This window comes from Falco cherrug, chromosome 16, assembly GCF_023634085.1.
Source record: "Falco cherrug isolate bFalChe1 chromosome 16, bFalChe1.pri, whole genome shotgun sequence".
In the NCBI taxonomy this organism is placed as follows: domain Eukaryota; kingdom Metazoa; phylum Chordata; class Aves; order Falconiformes; family Falconidae; genus Falco; species Falco cherrug.
Window position 1 is genome coordinate 4768635 of NC_073712.1, and position 16665 is coordinate 4785299.

The 16665-nt window shown below is 44.2% G+C and overlaps 1 protein-coding gene across 7 annotated transcripts in view; it reads left to right on the forward strand.

Annotated features, from left to right (window-relative positions):
* The window catches only part of ILRUN (inflammation and lipid regulator with UBA-like and NBR1-like domains), a 32065-nt gene extending 18071 nt beyond the window's left edge, over positions 1-13994 (forward strand). For 2 of the 7 annotated variants that reach the window (XM_055727879.1, XM_055727885.1), the window contains exons 3-6: positions 633-830; positions 3192-3520; positions 3932-4039; positions 8439-8654. In XM_055727879.1, the coding sequence (XP_055583854.1) occupies positions 633-830; positions 3192-3520; positions 3932-4039; positions 8439-8495 (692 nt within the window). In that variant the 3' untranslated portion in view covers positions 8496-8654. Of the gene's footprint in view, positions 1-632; positions 831-3191; positions 3521-3931; positions 4040-8438; positions 8655-8688; positions 8927-12184 lie in introns of those variants that run through there. The other 5 variants (XM_055727880.1, XM_055727881.1, XM_055727882.1 and 2 more) reach the window with 5 other exon arrangements.
* The last annotated feature ends 2671 nt before the right edge of the window (positions 13995-16665 follow it).

Sequence of the window (16665 nt, forward strand, 5' to 3'; positions counted from 1 at the left end):
AAACCTTTCCACCTGTGCACAAGGCTGAGGGAAGGGTTGGTGAAAGAAGGGAAATAAATCCATCTACAAAATAGTACTAGCTCTTCAATTATAGTTCAAACTGTGAGTTCCTCCTGAGACTGCTAACAGGCTTAAAAAAGAATGAATCCCTGAAAGAAAATGTTCTCGGCGCTTTGTATTAATAATGTGTATTTTGATGTCACAAGACTCAGGAGCTGCATGTAGGGAGGCAGGAAGAAATGAGGAGGGGGGGAACCCACCGAGGGCTGACCTCATCTTTGTGTCTAGCATTGATAAAATATATATGTGTGTTGGTTATGTTGATTTTCTTTTTTTTTGTGGCTGTTACACTGTGATTTTGAGAATTTTCCTGTGTAAAGAAGACCTAGGGATTATTCAAACAGAAATATGAATTGTCCTGCTGGTCTCTAAATGGACCAGTTAAGCTTTGTGTGAAAACTATTCTTCTTCAGCATCCATCGCTGGCTGTGTTATGTATATCTTGGTATTCCTTTGACTGTTCAACAATTGCACAACTGTTTTAATAAGCATGTTTCATCCAGTCTTACACAAACAGACACAGAGCTTTTCCTGGTGCACTGTCAGTAATTCTTTCTTCTGTTTAATCCCAGGGACAGAGGCGTGGCCCCCAGGGGTTTGTCTGAAGTATGTCGGGGGAGACCAGTTTGGCCACGTAAACATGGTGATGGTCAGGTCCCTGGAGCCCCAGGAGATTGCAGATGTCAGTGTTCAGATGTGCAGCCCCAGCACAGCAGGAATGTATCAGGGACAGTGGCGAATGTGCACTGCCACAGGACTCTATTACGGAGGTGAGTGATCCCTTTTTGCGGTTCTTCAGGCTTTTCTTCCTCATACACCTGCTGCAGACGAAAAGGACGCTCCTGGCCCCTTGCAGATGTTCTCCTGATAACCAAATGGTGACAGTACAGGTCTGCCAGCTCCGAGACTAAATATAGAAAACAGAATAGAGAAAACATTAAATGAACTACTATGTTGTCTTGGTCAGCGCAGATATGTTTTCTAAACACTGGAACAAATTATGGATTACACAAAGCTCTGAGAAACAAAGGGACTTGCATTTCTTTAGGAGATTCTTTGCAGTTGGTCCTTGCTGGGATTCTTTCGCGGTGAACTCCATAAAATCTACATACGTAAAAATCTATGGAAGTTCTGAAAACCTCATCTGAGAAGTTCAGGCCTGGGTTTTAATACAGTAATTTAATGCATCTGCTGTGAACCATATTTCTGTATTTAAAAAAAAACACTTTTTGATATTTTGCCTGGTGCCTCAGCCTGAGCCACCAACATCTTCATTCATTTTGAGTCTTTCAGTCATTTTTAGCCAGCTTTAGTTTATACTGAGAACATCTTTGTATCTGTTTTGGCAGTTGGGATTATCCCAAGTTACATGGGCTTGAGTGAGAGATGTTAGCACTTGAAGTCAAAAATAACTCTTTGCTCAGAAGTAGGGGGGTCTGGGCGGGATTGTTGGGAAACGTGCGACTCCTCGGTGTCAAAAGGGGATGTAACTTGTCCCTGGAGAAAGGGCATTAGTTCCTCTGCGCAGGTTGGAAGGCCTCCTCAGCTTACATTCCCTGCCACAGCCCCGTGTGTGTGTAAAGCCGAGTGTTTCCCAGCTGCTGACAGTTAAAAATCTTCCTAAACTTCCTGAAGTTGCACATTTTGAAAGGAAACAACCAACAAATGAAAATCCCTTTGGCTATCGAGTTCTGGCTCAAAGCTACCCTTCCCCCGCTGTATAATTAAGGGCGTTAATGCTAGCCGGCCCCCAGAGGTCAGGCCCCGCAGCAGCGTGAGAGCCTGGCGAGTGGCCGGGGCTGTTGCCCGGTGGTCTTGGGGGGCCACCGGGGCGAGCGGGCCGGGCGTTGTGCCGCGGGCGGGCAGCAGGGGGCGCCGCAGTGCCGCTCCGCGGCGGGGCCGGGGATGGGGGCGGGCGGGCGCGGGGGGCACGGGCTGTTGTGGCGCTTAGTGGGTATTTACGGGGCCGTTACGGCCCCGGCAGGGTGCTGGGGACCTTCAGCGAGTTGCATTTGTGGAAGGGAAAAAAATCCCGCTGCCTTTAATTGGGTTGTAAAATGCAAAGTAATGAGCCCGGCCCTGATAAACCTGGGGAGGGGCTGGGGGGAGAGCTGGGTGAGTTAATGGCACACAGCAAAAGTACCTGCTGTCTGCTCCCGCAGGCCAGCAGTGGCAGCACGAAAGAGCCTCTCGTAGGTTAACGCTTGACTGCAGAAAACCTGGAAACGATTACATGTGACATGAGGTGCTGTTATTAGATCTGCTGAGATGAGATAAGGTATTGCTGCTGTTCTTCTTTAATTCTCCCTCTCCGTGCAGCAAAACAAAAGTGGAGCATGTTTAATGGAGAAGTGGAGAGAAAAGAAAAAAAAGGCAGGAAGGCTGAATTTGGATACATACCAAGAAATGTATTTATGTAAATAGGCCATAATGTTTGCATGAAGTGTAAATGAAATGGTAAGTAAAATAACAATCTTATCTATGTACAAGAGGCAGACATGCATTAGGTAAGAACTGTAAATACGTTCCTTATACTAACCAGTAGTTTGTGAATTTGGGTAATAGTCTACCAAGACTGGGTGTCTTATCCACCCACTGTGAGTGTTTTGGAACTGGAATAGAGATATCTTGCAGTGAGTTGTCATAAACATAGTTACCTTCTAAGTCACCCTTTTGTTGTTTTATTTTAATAGTCAAGCCTTTCAAAGCTAAACAAAAAACATTGCCTTTTCTGTACCGTCAGAGCAGGAGATTGGCAGTGATATTTCCTGGCTCTCATTTCAGTCTTGCTGCATAGCCTTGGATAAAGTCACTTAAGGTTTTCTTTTTTCAGTGCATCCTATTGGTAACCTGAAGGTATGGAACTTCAAGTTGCCATCTCAGTTTGCGTTTTTTATGTTCTTAGCTGCTTCATGTAAGTTCAGTGGGAGTAAACGTTGCCTGGTTTTCTTGAAAGATTGGACACTAAATTAGTGTTTAATCGGTACTTCTGATGCTTCATAAAAATGTACTTTAAACGATCAGTCTTTTTTTCATTCTATTGTGAAGGATGGAATTCACGTTCTGTTTTTCTCCTTCCCACTTCATAAACTCCATCTAGTGACAACCTGAGTGTCTGTCTTTTCCCACAGATGTCATCTGGGTGATCCTCAGCGTGGAAGTTGGAGGACTTCTAGGTGTAACACAGCAGCTGTCATCCTTTGAAACAGAGTTCAACACGCAACCGCATCGCAAGGTAGAAGGAAACTTTAACCCATTCGCCTCTCCACAGAAGAACAGGCAACCAGATGAAAACAACCTAAAAGACCCTGGGGGTTCCGAGCTAGGCACAATCAGCAAAAACACATGGGGGCCTGCTCCCGACCAAATCGAACAAGATCAGAATGGACTGTCACAAAACTCTGTAAATCTCTCCCCCAGCAGTCACTCGAACAACTTGTCGGTAGTGACATACAGTAAGGTAGGTGCCCTGGGAGAACAGGAGAATGGGTAGGTGATGAGACTGTGATGTATGTAATAGTTCTTCGTTACAAACTGCAAAGCCCTTCCCTTCTGCTTCTGCCAGACCTGCTAAGGAAGGTTTTGAATTTGACTGTCTGACTCTGCCAACTCCTCATGTTATATTAAAATATTTTTGCCTCTGATAGACTCTACCAGATCTACCTTTTTGTTTTTGCTTCAAGTCCTTCTTAAAATTTATATAATCTTGTCTGGGTGCTGTAACTATTAGTGGCTGGAGCCCGCTCCAGTTGCGTGTGCAAATAAGTCAAAATATCTCTCTAGATGTGCTCCTGAGTTTTAAATAATTTTGAAAAGAGGAAAAACAACCACACCCCCAAATTCTAAGATTAACCAGATAACTTCTTTTTAGCTGGTGTGGGGAGACTACAGAGCTCAACGTTTTGATCCCAGAAGCTACCTGTCAGGAACAGTCAATCAAAGGACTATTCCTGTCTGTGTCCTTGTCTTGTTTATAATTGTAGGTAACTGAAATTATCTTTACTTTAAATCTCTCATAAAAGCTTGCTTGGTGGATGCTATATGAGTCTGAGTGATATTTTGACTGTTTTTATTTGCTTGTGTGTGAAAAATGAATTGCAGGATTATTTACAATTCAGAATCCACCTGTTAATGCAGCCAGTATGTGTAGGTGTGTACTGTCGTATGTCAAACTAGTTTGATTTTTAAAATCCTTTAAAAATGCTTTACTGTACTTTAAGCAGGCTGTGTAGGACAATAACACTTGGTTGCTGAATGACTTAATAAAGCCCTAATGTTAGTTCACCTACAGCACTTTAGTTCCTAACTGGATGAACTGCCTGTCCTCTACCAGTGGATCATATTTTAGTGACCTACTTTGCACCAGGGCTATGCATTTTTTTACCGATGGCATGCGCGGGATTAACTGTTTGACAGGCTACCAATCACCCTTCTTGTGTTTTGCACCTCAAACATAAATTGCTATAAGCTGTATTGGCTCCTGCTTCGAGGTTCTTGCACACTAAAAGTGAAATGGATGGCTTAGGAAATGATTGAAAAATAAAGCCTTTCACCGATCAGTTCAAATACAGCCTGAAATTAGCAGTGACTGAAAGTCACTGCCTTTTAGTGGTTGCTTGGTGGATAGCAGTGTTCCCTGAAGGGACAGGCCATTGTCTGACTGCAGAGGCTGTCTAGATACCGGTACAGCTGCTCTGCATAAACTATCTCAGGTGCTTCAGGCAGGGAGTACTGCTCTATGGCTGTCTGTTGTCACCAGCAAAGATTGGTAACAGCTCCATGTATCAAGTTGATGAAAAATAAAAATCACTTACCAAGTACAGCTTTGGTGAGTTAATGGACTTACCTAAGCCTTTCATAGCTAAAATACTAGATTTAATTAAATTCCACTTTTGGTGGTCAGCTTTAGGCTGGAGGTGGCTTTTTTTTCCCCCCCTTGCCTATTGTCTGAGTGCAGAGCTTGGCCATTGCTTCGTAGTTGATTTGCACTTGCAGGTGGATAGATGTGGAACTGCTAATACATGCACTTCTGAGAAGGTTCCTGTGTAGAATTTCTGGATGTGAGGTTTTGGCAGTAACGTGGCCTTCAGTTTTCGCTAGGTCTCTCTCCCCGTGGTATAGATCCTTACCCTTCCTAGTGAGAGGAGAGTGGTGTGGGCACGAGGAGGTAACGTGTACTGGCAGACTCTCTTGGCTGAGGAGTAGATGCTTTCTTTTCTAGGAACACAGGTATAAGAGATACCTGTTGGCGGTGCAGAGGGCATAGCAAAGGTCAGCTGTACCATGGGAAAGAAAAGCCAAAAAGGAGAGTGAAGCACTACCAGAGAGGATTTCACTAAATTTAAGTAAGTTGGTTTAGCTAGTAACCCAAAGTTTAAGATGAGTACTCTTAATGAGATGTGAGCCATTATAATCTAACCTCAGATGTAGGGTGAGTGGCCTTTCTTCCCTTTGTTGTTGTTTTATTTTGGGGGTTTTGTTTCTTTCTGTATTTACAGAATATTCTTGGGTAGACTTGAAGTGGATTATCTGAGATAAAAGCAAGTTTCTTGCTTCAGAAGGGATAACTTTACGGTCGTTTTTGGAGATGGGTGGGGTACGTGAAAGGTCATTGATTTTTTGAGGGTTGTCTCTACTACAGTGTTTCTATTTGTGACATAATAAAACAGCTTTTCCTTTGGAGGCCATTATTAAGGTAGGTCTAAAGATCAGAGTCCTGTTCCAGCCTTGCTCTTCCTGTCCAGGCCAGGAGGTGTTCTGCCACAAACTTGCTATTTGTATTGGTACAATACTGTTTCTGTAGTGAACAAGTTTGAGTAGGTTTGACATCCTGGATACTTGGTCTCTTTTAAAATCACCAGGTGAACATGCTGACCTTCCCAGGTTTAGGTCTAGCAGCACTATTGCATGCCTTCTTCCTACAATCTGGAAAAGATGATAGTTGTGGGTTTTTTTCTAAAAAGGGGTAAACTGGGAATACCACTTAAAACGGAAGAGGACTTCTTGAGAGGTCATACTGGCACTATTAAACCACCTGCTCAGCAGATGGTATTCCAGTACCTGTTAGGAAAAGTCATACCTGGCCCTTCTTCCCCACTTCCCCGGGGACTTGACCTGTACTCTGCTGCTTGAGAGGGGGAAAGAAAACGACTACATTTGGAGCTGTTGTCTTGTGATCCACTGTTGATGTGAAAGGCTTTATTTCAAGTTGTAGGAGCAGACAAAGGAGTACTGCGGGTTGGTTACATAGTTGTACATTAAGATTCCTGGATTGTATCTTGGGACCTCTAGTATTTTTTGTCTGCTTCCATGTATCAGGAGAACGAAGTGAATCCCTAGTCACGTTTGATGCACCATTTGGTGAGATATAGCAAAAAGGATGGGTAAGGTCTAGTGAAGGCGTTCAGAAGGACCTATGTCCTGTATTGAGAAGTAAAGTGAGCCCTGAAATATCTCTCAGATCACTGTGGAGGCTTCCTCTCTGCCAAGAGATCGTGGAGGACCCATCATGCAGTTGCATGAGACCATGAAACCTTTGAGATAAAACTGGCAGTTTCTGGCATCTCCAGCTGGAAGACATACTGGAAGTTGCCAGACCTTGTCTGTATTAATTCTCCCTTTGGTGCAACTGAGCAGGTGTGACTTGGCCTCTGAATTTCCCCATTGGAGTCAGGATGGTAATGACACTGATGTGCCATCTGCTGCTGGATTATACAAGTATATCAATGTTTCACAAGTGGAAACTCCAGAATGCTTTTTTTATACAGTAGCACAGAGTAGGTGGTTTGGATGCTCCGCACAGTGAAACAAAGTTACCTAGGAAAAACCAAAACAAGAGACTGAGTTCCCTATAAGCAGGCGAGATGAAACCTGTGATACGGTTGGAACAAATGGAGTGTGAGCTTTATTCCTGCTGTAGTGTACGCCTTCCCTGGGTCCACCCTGCGCACCTTATCAAATAAACTGCTGGAAGGCCGTAGTTCAGGGTCTGTGTTCAGGGCATTGCTTTAAGCATGTTGTTATATCTATTCCCAGTGGAGTTTTTGCATGTTCTTAGAATTAAAGATGTGCTTAAGGATAGGATGCTTATCTCAGGACAGGGATGAGCTGTATTAGAGGCCAGATATACCCATGCATGGGTATTTTATTCTCCTCTTTGGCAATCGCTTTCTCTCTGTATCCTCGAGAGAGATGAGGCTAATATAGCTTCCTTCTATTTACTCGCTCCTGTCTCATAGCAACACTGTCGAGGTCACTGCTGCTCTCTTGTGACAGTCTTTTACATTAAAAGCGCAAGATGCAGTCTTACAGTGCCTGGGGAATTAAATTTCTTAACTGAGGAAAGAAACATACAGGTTTAAATGCCTAAAAAGATCTGAAGTGGATAGCCATATACTGACACTCAGATTGTACTTGTCACCTCTATGTAAAAAAATACATATATATCTCTCTCGAAATCCGTTGCCCATATGAATTGAGGAATTGCTGCTTCCTGTGTAATGCAGAAAACTACATGTGGAAGTTCTGATTCGGCAAATATTTGCCCGTACAGAACGATTTGCATAGTCACTGCCATAGCAGAGGGTGTTCTATAGCTTGTCTGGTTTTAATCTGTTCTGTTCATTACTCATGCTACTCTCAAAAGCCCAATGAAATATAAGCATATTTGCAGTTCACAAAATGAAAATCACAAAATTAAACCACCTTTTTTCCTGCTGTATCTATGCTCCCTGTCTTTCTTCGTTCTGTGTGGAGCTGAACTCTGATCCGTGCTACTTGACAGCTTTCTATATGTAAGGGGAAACCAAAGCGTGCTGTATTCTTAGAGCCTTTAACTGGCTTCCCCTCTCTGAGTTTCAAAGTTGCTGCTGTTTCTAGGTGCGTGCTTCTTCCAAACCAGGGTGCTCCAATTTGCATATTTTTGGAGTACCTCTGTACACTTCAGACAATTTTTTTTTTTTTCCACTGGAAAGTATTTGGGTCCCAACTCTTATTTGTGGGTAAGGTGCCCCAGAAACATTTGCATCCATGTAGAAGAGAGGTTCCTCCCATCCTGGTGTTTGGGCTTCAAACTGGGCTAGTTGACTATGTGGTTAAATTAATTTAGAACAAAATGGGAGAACATTGGACTCAACTACCATAGCTACTCTTTGACAGCCACACAGCTGCGTAGCATCTGCAGGCTAAACTGATGTTGCATGAGCTGGTTTGCTTATCTGGTGAAAGACTAATGTGTTTGGATGCTGCATGTTAGCTCATCCATGAAAACCGACAGTCCGTGTGCTTTCAGACTGTGGGAAATGTGAGATAATCTGATTTTAGCTTAACTTTGCTCCATTGCAGGCCAACAGAGTTACCCTGTTCTTTTATCTCTGCAGACTAAAAGCACGCCATTGATTAAGTTACAAGAGCTAAGTTGTTGCATGGTAACTTAACCGTGTACCTGAGCCCTCATGTACTTCATCAGCTGTGTGCATCTAAACCAGCCCTAGGAGTGGCTGCACTGTGAGAAGATTCTTAACTGCCTGGTGGTCTTAACTGCCACGCCATGTTTGCACAGCATGCATGGAATAAAATAATAATAATAATAAAAAGTGCTCAATACTTTGTTCTTCTGTTTGTGTTCAGTTTACGTAAGTTAGTCAAGAAAACTCTGCGTAGTTTGGAGAAGCACTGACTAGGAGCGGCCCAGGAGGTGACGAGGAAACGGGGACTTGTAGCGTTGTCTGATGCTACTGTCAGTGTACACTGGGAGACTCCTGTATTGCTTTGCAGCTGTGCATCAGAAACTCCTGTCTCTCTTGAAGTGTACCTTTTATTGATCTTGACTCAGTCACAAAGGTGAAATAAAGATAGCTATTTGAAAGCCTGTGTTGTGATGGTTTATGAAAGATTAACTCAATCTTTGTTTTATTTCTAGCGCAGGTGCCTTCATTTAAAGAGCTCAGTATTTACCAAGGCCTTTGACTTTCCAGAATGTCTCATTTCCTTTCTAGATACAGAAGTCAAATGATAATTTATACCAATAATGCGCATGTAGAATCTTTCCTTGGAAAAACACGGTCCTCTGTTCTCACAGACTTTTATCTGTATGAATAGCCAGTATGCTTTCACTAGCAAGTTAGCAATTACTTCTGTGGAAGATACTGGAAGAATTGAAAGTAAATTTGCAAAGCTGCAGCTGAGCTTTTCATGAAGACAGTCATGTCATTTTGAGAATAGAAGGAAATTCACCAAAAATAGTGTAAATAATTCTTCATTTGAAAGAATTCAGAAAAACTGCAATTGTATGCAGAATTATTTTTGCGTGTTTACGATGTAAAATATTGCATACAAGGGATAATTATTCTTGAAAATGTCATATAATGGAGTCTGGTATATTTGCACTGCAGCAGTAACTGAAGTTTTCAGGTATCAAGACACTATTACACTGTGTGTTGAATAAATGTAATGAGAAACGACTGCTCTGCAGAGAGCTTGCCTCTTACTGAGGAAGAAGAAATATTCTCATTTCACAAAGGGGAGTGAGAGTTTCTTGCTCAGGGTCTGATGTTAAACCAAGTCTACACTTGATCTTAAAGAAAAGAAACAAGTGTTTTTTAATTTCGTACGTTCTCATGTACACTAATAAATCTCACGGGTAAGTGAAATGCAGTGAAGAGTGGCAATCCCGAAAGCAAAGATTTTGGGCTCGCTCTTTTTGGTGACAGTCCCTGCCCCAGGAGAAGGTACTGTTGGTCACAGATTCTGGGACCGTTGTTGGACTTGCTCGTGAGAGAAGCCCATCTAGGGTTGCCAGCCTGTTCAGCGCAGTGTAGCAAGTGGTACAAAGCTGTATATATTTAGTAATCTGAAATGCTGAAGGTGAGCTAAATTCTGGTTTTAATTAACACATGATTAGCGTAATTGTGTAGCTTTAAATTAGAAGCTATGGAACATGGTATCTGAAGATCCAGAGGGGTTTCCCTGAAAACAAGGTTAATAGCGTCTTCACAGGGTCTCTCTCTGCATACAGAAAGACTAATGAACTGTTCTCGTGTCTGAGTTCAGATGAAGACTCTGGGCTGTGTCCTGATTAACTGTGTTAATTCTTTTGTGTCATGGGGTGCTGCAGATGTCTTGGCTTACAGCACACACAAATGAAATCGGCAATGTTTTGCCTGTGACATAAACTGTGAAATCCATGACGGGTACAGCGCGGGCTCCGCAGCGCGGTCCCGGCAGAGGGAGCAGGCAGCTGAGAGCAGTTGGTGTTTAAACCCTCTCGGGAGGCTTGTGAGTGCTTGCCAGTCAGTGTCTGCAAACAAAGCCTTATGTGCAGGTAACTAAAAGATGAAGCAAACTCTGGCACATGTGTCTGTACAGGTCATCGGCCACAAATCCTGTTTTTCTTCTGTAGAGCAGTAAGTACGATAGCTTAGGATTTTGCTTGTAACATGGTTTTCCTCCTGTGTCCTTGGGGGGTTTTTTTGTGCACCTTGTCACATTATTTTAATGTTCCTCTTCTGCTCCCCTTCCCCCGTTTTTTTGGAAATATTGACTATCTCAGTCTCTTGATTTTGGTGGGAGCTTCTCCTTTCTGAGGTGAACTGTTGTGCTGGAATCTGCAGGGTGTTATCTTTTTAAAAGATTCCTTTGCAAACCAGGAGGAGTGCAGCGTATTCCTAGGGTAAAAGCATGTTTGGTTTTCCATCACTTGCATGTATTTCTGTCTTCCAAGTTTCCAGTCTTCCATGCTTCCCACACAGTTCATGAGACGTCCTGTTTAATAACTTGCTAGTCCTCTACTCTTGGTTGAATTTTGAGAGCTGCTGATAGATGTTTGATTTTGCCGTTGGCTTGGATCTTGCCACCTGATATATCCTAAAGAATTAACTTTTCCACCAGTTGTAGCGAGATTACAGGCTTCTTATCGCATTACCTTTATCGCATAGATGTACAGCAGAGCTCTTGAGCTTGGGTTTTTGCAACTGGGCTTCAGCTGGTGAAGTTGAGACTTTCTTTATCCGTTTCTACAAGTCGCGTTAAAGACTCATTACTTCGTGGCTTTGTGGCTGGTGCAGTGAGGTTGTAACAGAGCTGTAGGAGAACATGCAGGAAACGGTGTTTGCTTTGAAGTTTGCCCTGTTGAAGGCAAAATGGTGAAAACTGAAGTCAGAGCTTCACTCAAAGACCGAGAATGGCTTTGTGCTAATTGGGGTCTCGGCTGTCTTACTCATCAGTGTGCTGGAAAGAAGCTGGACTGTGTTACAAAAAGCATTTGCATAATGATCTTCCAACTTTGACAATGAAATACAATGAGCTTTTCTCACTTCTGACCTGGGTATGTGTCTGGATCTTACAGGAGGATTTTGTGTGTGCTTTTTACCTTCATCATTGTGACAAACTTTATATCCCTGTGACTCGAGAGATCTCTTGCCTGCCTGTTGCTTGCTTGCTTTTGCTTCCTGATGAAACCCTGGATAGCCGATGTGAACAATAGAAGTTACAGAAAGAAGTTCCTGTTCACTTGAGACCTGTTACTAGATCTGTCATTTAGGTGACTCACTTCAGGATGTAAAGGAGGAAAAATGGATTTTTTTCGTTAAATATTGTGTTTGGTTTTTCAATCGAGGAAAATGTATATTGTTGTCTTGAGAGAGGAAAAAGTGGCGGTTGTGGGAAGGTGGATTTCCAAGTCTTGATTGATTTATTTTCTTCTTAAATGGACTCTCCCACCAGTTCACAGCCTCTTACTTAACTGTTTGCTGTAGTCTTTAGAACAGACGTGTGAAACTGCAGTTGCTTGGCCTTTGTAGCATCTATTAGGGGCTTTTTGCTCTGGTGTAGAAAATACAAGTTACTTTGTGGCCCAATAACACCTGGGTATTACCTGGCCTAAATAACACCTGAAAGAGGTAAGTGGATAGCAGCGGCCACCTCTGGGCAAACCGGCTAGAAGCGCTGAAAACCTGTGTTTTTAGGAGTATTTCATAAGGCTGGACAGCACAGGTCACGCTGCTGGGTAAGGGGTTGCATTTGGTTCCGAAGTACTGGGATGGGATGGTCGGTATATGTAGGTGTTACACTGACCAGTTTTATTTTTTGCCTGTTGAAATTGATTATGTCTCCAACTTTCTTTCAGGGTTTCCACGGTCCTTATCCCTTCGGACAGTCTTAAAACACAAAAACACAAAACGGGTATCGACAAGAGGAGAATTTAAGAAAGAACTGACTTTTGGGGGAAGGGAGGGGGATTCATGTGGCAGACAGACACAACGTGGATCCCCCCTTCTCTGCCTCCGTGTTCTGGATAAAGAAGAAAAAACAAAAGCCCAGTAACTTAAGACTAGCTGTTTTCAGAGGAAAATACAAAATCTAAGTATGCATGTGTGAATGCTGGATTTCAGGAGTGTTGTTAAATGCTATGAGAAAGAAAATATACCAACACCATGGGTTTGGGGTTTTTTTTAGAAATCATTCTCACACATAATTAGGTAGTTTAAAAAATGAAAATGAAAAAGCCATCTTTAAAAAAAAAATATTTTGCCTACAGAGCGGTTGTAGTTTGTGCAAATGTTTAATTTGTTTGTTTCTTGTTCATTTATTTTTTTTTTAAATAAGGGACAGCGTGCATTTTTATGGAACTGTCATGTTTTGCTTGCTACCGAATGGGAATTTGCTTAGCATCTTCTGGGGCTTGTGCAGTGACTTCTTTTTGTTGGACATTTTTTTAGTGACAGGTTGGGTCTGCACCCAGCTCTGCATTTTTAATATCATCTGCTGGTTTTAGTTACCAACTTTTTAATCTTTTATTTCTTGTTCTTTTTTTTTTTTTCTTTTGGTTTGGGTGTTGCTGTTAGTTGTCCTGCATGTCATTGCAAACCATGCTAAAGACCAGGTCTCGGTATTGAAGTTGGAAAGAAGGCTCTGGGATTTCTAGGATAGCATGGAGCGCTCGTTTCCCTTCCCCTTGTACATGAAGTACACACAAATACACGCCCATATTAATAAGAAACAGATTTATTAAAAGTTCCAGAGCTGTCCTACATGGTTAGCATTTTAAAATACCTTTTTGTTAACTCTTGATGTACAGTAGCTGTGCCTAGAGCAACCAAGCAAGCGTATCAGTCTTGTGCCAAGAGGAAACTTTTTCTGTAGCTGTAATTCACTTGGTAGTAGTTGCAAAGCTTTACAGGTCACATCCTTTTTAATTTTGAATCTCCCATCTCTCTCTTATACTGTTTTAAGTTTGCATTCGTTTCTCCTGTGATGAAGTATTAGCTTTGAAGCTAATTGTTTGTGTTTTTGAATGCAGAGCAAGAGTTAGCATCATCAGCTGGATTCCACTCTGTTGCCTTGTATTCATTCGCCTTTATCGTCCTGGCTTGTAGCTTTGTTGAAGCTCTTCTCTTCTAAATGGGATCTCCAGGTCTTGGTATCAGAGGGGGAATCACTCCTCTAAAGATTTGGGTTGCTCTGCTGTTCCTCCAATGCATTTTCCTCCAGTTACGGATTGGGAAGCCCAGTGTGAGGGGAGGGAGAATGGCCTCGAGTGCTGCGGTGGGTTTCTAAAGTGCTGTGACACCACAGCTCCTGCTGAGGGGGAGCAAGGTCAGGGGATACCGCCTCACTCAGAAGCGCTGAACAAGGCTGGAACAGCCGTCTGCCAAAGAGAAGTCATACATAAAGTTCCCACAACCTTCTTCCAAATCTTGTCAGTGAAGACTCTTGTTCTTGTTGGAGCAGAGCGCAGGCTTGCATGGCTTTATTCTGATTGCCCTTGACTAGTTGTACTGCCTTGGTTGGTTTAGAACAGGGGATTCACTTTCATTGCAGCTACTGAGGATGCTCTTGCCTTAGTGCGTACAGACGGATCTTGTGGAGGATGGTGGGAGTTCTGCGTATCCAACAGAAGGAGAACTAGGTGATGGATTTTGGTTGTATTTCAGAGGTTCAGTTGTTAAAGGTCACTGTTACCTGAAATCTTCCTTCAAAAAAATGTTTACTTGGAGAAACAAGTATAATGTAAGAAATTGTCTGCATAAAAGAGGCACTGCAGGATTTGGACTGCTAGCCATTTGCACTTGTGGTTTGGTGAGTGCCTGGGTCTGTCTTGGCAGCTTGCTGGAGCTGGGTGAGCGTTGAGATCCAGGGCGGACCTGTGGAAGGTGGTGCTGCACCGCTCAGTGCAGCTGTAGCGTTTGGCTCTTGTCCTGTCACATCATTTTGTCTTGGATTAATTATCTCCTCCTAGCATTCAGTCTAGGGAATGATTTGCATTACTGTAGCGTAGCACGGGTGAGTGGATCCTTTCTTTGCTCCCTCCTTTCCGAGCAGGTGGCTTGTGCGACAAGCTCTGAAGGCACGAACACGTACCTGACCATCACGCTCTTGTAATACCGTTGCTTCCCTTCTGAAGGCATCTAAAACACTGGAGGCTGCTCTTAGTGACAAGGTGACTCCTTATCTTCATTAGCTCCTTCTATCAGCTGTGTAGCGAAAGGGAGGAAAAAATTAAGATCTGAGTCTGTGTGTCACAGCTGGTGCTGCGACCTCTTGCCTTGTGTCAGCTGAGGCGTCTGGGAGACCCTTGAACTCAGATACCCCCACACTGGCTTCCTTCTGCTGCCAGCCACGTATGCTCCTCTCGTATATAACGGCTGCCACATTCGTGTTCCTGTGCTTTTCCTAAGGCTGGATTTTCCTTTTCTTTGAAAGAAAAAAAAAAAACAAAATAAAACAAAACCAACCACCTTGCATGCACCCCAAGTAGTCGTGTGCTTTCCCACTCAGAAGGCATACTTGTTCTGTATAGACTTGAATTCTCTTGAGTGTTTCCAGTCCGTGGTGTCCTTGTGACAAGGGTCACTTACTCCAGGGTGTAAAGAAAGGCAGGGCCAGGTCTGAGTTGCTGCTGAAATCTGCAACCTCTTGCTGCTTACATCCCCGCTCTTCCCCAGGCAGTGCCTGTGAGCACTCGTGTCTGCAGGAGCCAGCTCTGCAAGTGATGGCACGGAGCTCTGGATGCTTTGAGGGCTGGGGTTGTAACCCTGGCTGTGACGGGGAGGAACGTTTAAATTAGTGGTTACTCTACCTCTGGGTTTTTCCTCGAGTGAAAACTGTTTCACTAAGGCCAAAGGTGGTTTTATCTCCTATGGTTCCTTGGAGCTTAGTGGTGCAGCGAGCCCTCAAATTGCTCTTGCTGTCAGGTTTCCAGCTTTTAAATAGGGAGATTTGAGATGTATTCAGCAAAGCTCTTTCCAGGTGACTTCAGGGCACTGTGATTGTATCGGTCTCAGCTACACGAAACAAACAGCCTGGTTTTTCGGAAGTGCTGAATGCCAAATATTTTGGTGAGCCTGCAGCATATGTGGTGGCTCGGAGAACCCCATCCGTGCGAGTTACACACGTAGAACCCAGGCCTGCTGGAAATGGGAGGGAATCCTGATGGGGTTGAGACTGGGGAACCAGTAAAGAGGCTGTGTTACCCCAGTGAGGCTGGTGTTCCTGATGGGGGGAGGGATGGGGCTGGTACCTGCTGGTACGGGGGGTACGACCCCTCCGAGGTTCGGGAGATGCGGCTCCCCCAGTGAGGGGCGAAGCCGTGCGGGCAGGAGAGCAGCTGGAGTCTGCAGGGTTAGGAAATGCACGCTGTCCCGTGTCTGGGTTTCTGTTGTGTGTTTTAATATTTTTTTTCGTGTGTGAGTGCGTGGGTGGTTCTGCAGCCTGTCTGTTCTCTCTGGGGGGAGCGCATGTGTAGAACAGGATGGTGTGTTGCCTCATTGAGTCTGGGAGAAGCCCTATGATAGCACATTGGGGGTGAAAATAAAGGAAGCTTTTTCCTTAATGTATAAATGAATATTTGTATGATTAAATTAACACAGAAAAAAAATGTCCTGTAGCTGTTGAGAGTTTTATTGAAGCTGCAAAACCTTCTGAGTCTGTCATCTTAGTTAAATGTACCCAGCTGGCTTCTGTCTCTGGGGTGTTTCCAGACACTAAGACACAGTATCCTTCACCCCGTTCTAGCCCTGTCTTTACCCAGTTCACTTCCAAAACAAATTCTGTGCGTGTTGAGTTTATCAGACAACCCCTCCAGCCCAGGCGGATGGGCATGAAGGGTGGTCGAGAGCCCCGTGTGGATGTTTCGGTGAAGGAGGGATGCTCAGCGCGGCACCCCTGTCCGGAGGAGGATTCCCACCAGCTGCACGTACGGTACAGACCGCTGCCACGCGTGTTACACCTCTCCGCTCCCGTCGGCGGTGGATCTCCCTCGCTACAAGGGCAGGTAACTTCGCTGTAGCTCTGTCTCTCCTGCCTGCACCGGTCCAGCCTGTGCGTCCAAGGGGATGGCTGGGGCTCAGCACCATGCCGGTGCTGCAGCTGGGAGATGGAGGTGCCTTCCAGCTGCAACTGGGACTGCAGGGGAGGTGGCACTGGGAGGGCTGGGTGCCGGTGGGAGGGCTGGAAATCCGGTGTTCCTTACCTTCCAACACAAAGCGGTGCTTGAAAGGCTCCTTGTGTGGTTTATTTACGTGCCAGCACCTCGCTCAGAGCCTCGGTGCAGTATGAGGCCATACTTCAGACAGGATGGGTCCCGAGTCTCCTGGCGTGGCAGGAGAG